The 7,445-nt window shown below is 43.5% G+C and overlaps 1 protein-coding gene across 1 annotated transcript; it reads right to left on the bottom strand.

Moving 5' to 3' along the window:
- Positions 1–7,134, bottom strand: COL10A1 (collagen type X alpha 1 chain). Its single transcript, XM_075553978.1, has 2 exons — positions 6,981–7,134; positions 1–1,889 (listed from the first exon to the last, which is right to left on the bottom strand). Exons 1-2 carry the CDS (start codon positions 7,132–7,134, stop codon positions 1–3), a joined length of 2,043 nt encoding a protein of 680 aa, XP_075410093.1.
- Between the last annotated feature and the right edge of the window lie 311 nt (positions 7,135–7,445).

Raw genomic sequence — 7,445 nt, 5'->3', positions numbered from 1 at the left:
TCACATGGGGGTCACTAGGAATCCTGAGAAAGAGGAGTGGACGTACTCAGAAGAGTACAGGCCATTCGAATCGGCATTGGGCAGCTGAAGCCACACTTGGTCATTTTCTGTGAGATCAATTATCGCGCTCCCTGAAGCCTGATCCAGGTAGCCTTTGGTATATTCGTCATAGGTGTACATGACAGGGGTGCCATTCTTATACAGGCCAACCCAAACATGGGCCCCTTTCACGTGCACATGGTAGGAGAAATAGTATATTCCTGGTATCCTACAGGTAAAGATTCCAGTTCTTGGATCATAATGATGTTGCCTATTATACAAAATATTATCAAATGGGATGGGGGTACCGATGGCTGGGTAAGCCTTAGAGAGAATGACGGTAAAAGCAGACACAGGCATTCCTGTCACACCTTGATTGGCACTAACAAGAGGCGTTCCAGAAATACCGGGCCTTGGGCCTGCCTTTATGAATCCATCGGGCATGGCTTCTTGGCCTGAAGGACCAGGTGGTCCTGGGGGTCCTGGAGGGCCTGGCTCTCCAGCATTGCCTTTTGGGCCTGGAGGTCCTGGCGGCCCTGTTGGTCCACTGAGACCTTTAGCTGCTATTCCAGCTGGGCCGGGAGGACCTGGATTTCCTGGATCCCCTTTAGATCCAGGGAATCCTGGAATACCTGGTGGCCCAATGGGGCCTTTAGTACCTGGTATTCCAGGAGCACCTCTTGGGCCAGGCTCCCCATGATGTCCAGGCACTCCCTTAGCTCCTGCTGGGCCCACAGGACCTAGGAGACCAGGAGACCCGTCAACTCCAGGGTCACCTTTTGGGCCTGGTAAACCTGGGCTGCCCTTAGGACCATTGAGACCTGGCTCTCCTGCATACCCTGGTTTACCCTCTGAACCTGGGGAGCCTCTTTCTCCCTTTGCCCCAGGGTAGCCAGCAGGTCCTGTAGGCCCTGCCTCACCTTTAGAGCCTGGGATACCATGGTTGCCTGGGATGCCTTTGGGCCCTTGGGGACCCATATTTCCAGGGGGTCCTGGCAGACCTGGCTCTCCAGGATGACCTGCTGGCCCCTGGTCCCCTTTGACACCTGGGCTCCCTGGTAGACCAGCAGGTCCTCTTTGCCCTTTCAGGCCTGGTAAACCTGGTTTACCAAAGCCAGGAGCTCCTGGGGGCCCGGCTAATCCTGGAGCCCCAGGGTGACCTTTGGCCCCTGGAATCCCTGGCTGACCTGCGGAACCAGTGGGCCCTTGCTTCCCAATGCCTTCTGGTCCTCGTTCCCCAGGAGGGCCTTGGGGGCCTGGTGGGCCAGCAGGTCCCCTTTCCCCTGGAAAGCCTGGAACACCTTTGATGCCTGGTTGACCTGGAAGCCCATTTTCACCCCTTTTCCCTACTCCAGTAGGGCCAGGTGGTCCCATGGGCCCCTGAGCACCTGGAAGGCCCCTCTCACCTGGGCGGCCAGGAGCCCCATATCCTGTTTCCCCCTTCTGTCCATTCACTCCAGGAACTCCTGGCCCGCCCTTTTCTCCAGGAAAGCCTCTTGGTCCAGGGGCTCCTGTAGGTCCCTGTTGTCCAGGTTTTCCTGCTACCGAAATCCCAGCCGGGCCAGGGATTCCAGGTGGCCCTGGTGGACCCCGAGGTCCTGGTAAACCAGCTGGTCCGATATCTCCTTTGGGTCCATATGGTCCTCTTTCTCCTGGCTTTCCTTGGAGTCCTGGTATACCTGGTTTCCCAGTAACCGATGGTCCCGGTGGTCCTGGCAACCCTGGCTCACCTTGGAGACCTGGACTTCCATAGCCTGGTTTTCCTGGTGGTCCAGAAGGGCCTGGGTGCCCTCGAGGTCCCGTCGGGCCTGCTGGTCCAGGAATACCTTGCTCTCCTCTTACTGCTATGCCTAAAAGGTACACCCAGAAAAAGAGCGATCAGTCACGTTATTGAGGGTAATCATGGCTTCTCTAAATGTGAATCAGAAAAAGGCATTTCTGTGTTCAGCTGTTTATTCCCCCTAGTCCTGAGGCTGGCTGATCTTAAATAGTTTTACACAGACACATCTATTTTATTCTTCAAAGATACAAAAAATAGCACCAAAAATTGGTAGAAAAGGTAAGGGTTTCATGACAAAGATTAACATCCCAGTGGGAACAGACTTTGGAGGTTTCTAAGTGGGGGAGGACCAGGATGGGAAGATGACCCACCAGACTGGAAGATTAACTAGAAGACTTGGAAGTAAAGGAGGACAGAGGTCTGTAAGAGAGAAAAGAGGTCTCGGACTGAGGGGTGACGGGATGGAGTTCATGAGTGGCTTGAGTTGCTTAATGCAGAGTTGACAGTCTGAAATGCAGTCTCCCTCCTAATCCATCAAATACACATGAGAAGCATAAGCGCTGGTAAGGTTTTGCAAAACCTGGCCACCATAGTATAAGGAGCGTCAAAATATTTGTAGGAAAAAGTTCCTTCATCTTTTAATTCAATTGTTCCATGTGCCTTTTGAAGTCTCCTCATACTTTTATTAGGCTCTAATGATGTATTCAGTGAGCCCTCATGGTGTAGTGGGCTACTAACTGCAAGGTCAGCAGTTCAAAACCACCAGCCACTCTATGAGAGAAAGATGAGGGGTTCCACTCCTGTAAAGAGTTACACTCTCAAAAGCCAACAGGGGCCAATCTACCCGGTCCTCTTGGGTTGCTATGAGAAGATGCTGGGATTGAAGGATTGGTCTAGGATAAAAGTGTAGTGAGGGTAAGTTTATCACATTTGTTTTGGGGAAATTATCCTCTAGAAAGGAAAGGAAAGAAGAATAATAGTAAGTATTTAACAGAAAAGGCCAGTGTAGAATAAATGGGGAAACACTGAAGAGCTATAATTGTCCCTTGCGAAATCTGTAAATCAAAATGAAAAATAGAATTAATTCATACCTGCCAAAAGCATGCTGAACACAATATCGATTTAGGTTGATTCTCCATTTATATTGGAACTTAATATTATTGTTATCTAATCAGCCCAAACTCATCAGAACACATACACAGTCGCATCAGATCTTTGTGCTCCTCGTGTTCTCATTGGCTGAGTGCTGGAAGGAGATTTCCCCAGGACTTTCTTCCTAGTCCCCTTGACTCTGGAGGCTCCCCTGAAGTGAGTTCAGCAGCACAGCTGCCCATAAGCCCCCAATGACAAACGGACGGCCAGAATTCCATCCCTCAAACTCCCATGCCTCTACAATCACCATTACAGACTTAACATGGAAACAAATACCTAGGGCATTAGAAATTGAAATACAAGGGAAAGTGCTCCAGAGTCACAGGTGTGAGTGAAGCACTGATGGGAGGAGCTTCCGCCCGGAGCTCTGTAAGCAGTGCCTTGGGAACCTTGCAAAGGTTCTGGCGCTCTTTCAGAGGTGGACGGTCCCTGCTCTTTCAGAGGTGGACGGTCCCTGCTCTTTCAGAGGTGGACGGTCCCAGGACGTTGCAGGCATTAGGATATATCATTGAGACGATGTTACCATTACAAAGACTCTTGGAAGTAAACGTCTACGTAAAGTATTCTATATTTTGGAGAATAATTCTTAAAATGCTAGCAAAGAAGAAAGTAAAATTATATTCCTTTAAATATCCACTTGAAGAATATATGTTAGAATGGTGTTCATCTAGTTAAGTTTTCAGAAACAAAGTTAGAAGTCCGGCTTTCACTGTTTAGATTTTTACACTGACAGAAAATGCCCGTGGTGCCGATAGCCTTTGTGAACTCGTGCAGGTGAGCAGTACGGTCCCAACCTGAGGGTGACTCGTAGCTAAGATTTCGAATCACATTCTGAAAATGTGATCAATGTACTCATGCACTACTTAAACCTTCAATGGTTTTAAAGGTCAAAATGAAGACTAAATGGGAATTATATGAAATAAACTGAACATTGCCTTTGTAAGCACATATTTTGTGGGTATAGGTCTATTTAAGTACTTGTTGTGGGTACAGTAGTATATGAAAAAACAAAACAACCAATATGTTTAGTGTTTATCGACTTAAGAAGTTAGCCAATAGTAGTTACTAATGTTATTGTCTTAAGGAGACGTGTTCCTGAGATTTGAAAACATTGGGAAATGCAAAATGCAGAACAGAGTCAGTAAAATACAGCTACAGAAATAGGAAAGTTACCATAGTGTACTTAGGTATCTTTATATTTGTACTAACTGGAATATTATTTTAATTTACAAATAATTTAAGTGTGTGATATTTATTTATTCAGAGAATTTTAGAAAATGACACTAGAAAGAAGACTATGAAGACATGTATGTTCAACTATTAATATATATCTTGTTAATTGGCATTAGTGCATATGGATATAAACTGCATGCTGAAATATTACAAATAGAATAGATGAATAAATAAATGAAGAATTTATTCGTATTTTGGAACAAAGTAGTCCATTTTATAGCATGCAAACTATGATAGATTGGTGCTTACATCAGAGTCTTATTATAAAGATCGTGTTCATATAAAAGTCAGTATAAATGTTAAAACACAGGGGGGAAACAAGTCTTGTTGAAAATGACTGCACTGAGTCCCATCAGAGGCCAAGAACTCCAGTGACAGGCTGATCTCTGTCCCTCAACCCCGCTCTGCCATGTCTGAGCCTCTCAGCGACAACGAGATGTGATTTCTCTTGGGTCCTGGGGGTTCCCCTCCTGCTCATGGTACGCCATCTATCCGTCTCGTTTTATGTGTGTTGTAGCATGAGGCCATCTTCAGGAGGGGGATACCCACTAGGAACGTCCCTAAATGCCCCTGAGCTGAAATAGTGCTTGGTTGCGTCATCATGCGGCGCCCGTGGTTGCTGCTCACCCGCTGAGGAAGCCTCCCCAGCACAATTTAGCGTGGTTTGGCTAAACTCTCTTTTCCTCTGTGTTGAATCTATTTGCCTGGCAATTAGTTAAAGCATCTCTTTGTATTTCACCATCTTAAAGGCTTATTTCTATAAACCGTGGCCTTTTATCTTTGGCACTATCAGGTAAATGTCCGGCTGGTAACTGCAAGGTTGGTTCTTCAAACCCATCAGCTGTTCCTCTAGAGAAAAATGAGGCTGGTGGCTCTGTGAAGATTCACCACCGCCTTGGCCACGTCTCTGTGAGTCAGAAAGGACTCAATGGCAGGAGTTCTTCTGGTTTTGCCCTCTCTACAGCGCCTGCGGAGTGCCTGCCTCCGGACGATAATAGATTTGATCTATTAAGTTTCCATCTGGCATATTCAAGTAGAGCCGAAGACTGATTTAATTATTATTTTAAAATTTTGGTAGATAACAGGAAGTTTCTAAACCTTAGTGTTTGTTAGCAAGATAAGAAATTTTTATTCTGCAAAATTGGCCATGAGAAAGCAGCATATTAAAGTGGTGCATTTTATTTTTAATGAAGACTGTTCCCTGTGACTGGCAAATTATAAAAAAATCTGAATTTTCCATGATAGATAGCATTGAAGGAACTGTGAGAGTGCAGTCGGTAAAGCACTTGGCTCCTAAGTAAGAGCTCAGGAGTTCAAACCCACTAGCCCTCTGTGGGGAGCAGACACTGGAATCAGCTTGCATAAAAGCGACTGCCTTCGAAACCCTGTGGGGAAGTTCCAGTCTGATCACCGTGTGCCAGACTCCACTGTCAGTAATAGGTTTGGTTTTGAACTGGAGACTAGTGAATCCAATGTTGTTCATTGAACTTGTCAAATTGCATTTGTTGTTTGAAATAAAGTAGCTGCGTTGCTAGTCTTTGTAACTGTGTTTTCTAAACTTCTGTCTTTCTCTTATTTTGAGACATGCAAGGAGTCTGTGTTTTGCTGTGAATTTGTTTTTCAATATTAAGCTACTTTTATGAAAAATATATATCCTTCTTAAAAAGACAGCTCTATAAGTTTAATATATTGAAAATAGTTGTTCCCATTCATTTAACTATGGCAGATATCTTTAGGTTTCTTTAGAGAATAAAATATAACTATAAGGGGAAAAACCATATTATAGAGAAGACATTTTGGGTCCCATGATAAATTTAGCTTATTCAATTCAATCAGGGTTGAATTAGGCCAAATGTCACTGACGGGAATTAGTGACTACGAAATCTAATGATCATTCTCCTTTGCAGCTCTATTAGACGCTTCCATACCTTATTCTCAGCGCTCACCCTAGTAATTGACAAAGCTAGACAGATGAGGAGTAGACTTTGGAAGAAAATAAAAAATGGCCTAAGGCTACATCACCAGAAATAGAAATAAAAGTAATAGTAGAGGTAGTCATAACAAGAGTAGTAGTAATTAATACCATGTAAACACTTTCATAACTATTCACTTACACCAGCCCTCTCAGATAGCTCTTTGGTTTACAAATAACAGAAGGAGTAAGACACAGAAACACCCTACCCATTTTTATATACCTGCTAGTATTGGCAGTTAAGCCCATGCACTTGCCCACTAAGCTTTTTAAATATGTATGCATAATTATAAGAATGCCTACTTTAGTTGCCTCTTAAACTTATTTGAAGATGGTAGGTTTTATATGATAAGACTTTGTAAACTTGTGGCGTAGTCGAATAGATTTCAAAAGTAAGTCTTTAAGTGGTCAGATATCTGAACTTGCTACTCTATATGTACACTGGCAATTCTTTTTATTTAAAACATTTCAGACTTGATTTAATTTGGGCTTATATTACTAGGTTATAGGTAGCTCTTTGTAAAAAGGCATCATTTGAAAGAGGAAATGTCCACACATGAAAATCCTTAATACTGTTTCTATAATAGAACTGATCGTGCAAGAGACATACTGTGCAGTGGACCTACTCTCCACAATTATTCTGTGTGGGCTAACTCCAGAGTTTTATTTAAAATACTTTCAATCATTTAGAAATTTAGAAAAAGTCTAAAGCCAAATAGGGTTAAGAGTTTGTGAAAGAGATCATTCGATGGTATAAGACAACAACCAATTAGTCAATAGAGCAACACAATCAGTTCCGTTTACCTTTACTCTTTATGGCATAGGGAATGAAGAACTGTGTTTTGGTGTTGGGTACTGGGCCTTTTATGCCTGTGGGCGTTTGGTACCGTTCGGCATAAAATCCTCCATGAACTGAGTTCAAGCACATCAGCAGCAAAAAAACTGTTTGTGCCAGCATATTCTCAAATAGATTCTGAAAAACAGAAAAGAATGGTTTTACATAGCTTTGTTACTGATCTGTTTCATCCTTCTAATGTCACATAGATAAATTCCTTACACACTTGTGTACTTTTTTTCACCCTCGTCTATTTGTAATATAGTCCAGACACTGAAATTTAAAATCTTTCCAGTCATGTGAATCTATGTCCTGGTTGTTTGTGGGAGTCAATTTAAAATAATCCAGTAAAAATGAAGTGGCTCATAAAACAGAAACTCAGGAACCATCATTGACTATTCAATAGTTCAGGATTTCTGACAGAGACGGAAATC

This window comes from Tenrec ecaudatus, chromosome 7, assembly GCF_050624435.1.
Source record: "Tenrec ecaudatus isolate mTenEca1 chromosome 7, mTenEca1.hap1, whole genome shotgun sequence".
NCBI classification, from domain to species: Eukaryota; Metazoa; Chordata; class Mammalia; order Afrosoricida; family Tenrecidae; genus Tenrec; species Tenrec ecaudatus.
Note: the sequence above shows the minus strand (reverse complement) of the source record. Positions and strands in the feature narration are given on the sequence as shown.

Bases quoted from the DNA above. Each gene is read 5' to 3' on its own strand.
- COL10A1 (XM_075553978.1), bottom strand. From the start codon at position 7,134: ATGCTGGCACAAACAGTTTTTTTGCTGCTGATGTGCTTGAACTCAGTT. The intron at 1,890-6,980 runs GTAAACGGAACT...TGTACCTTTTAG, and splicing joins CTATGCCATAAAGAGTAAAG to GCATAGCAGTAAGAGGAGAG.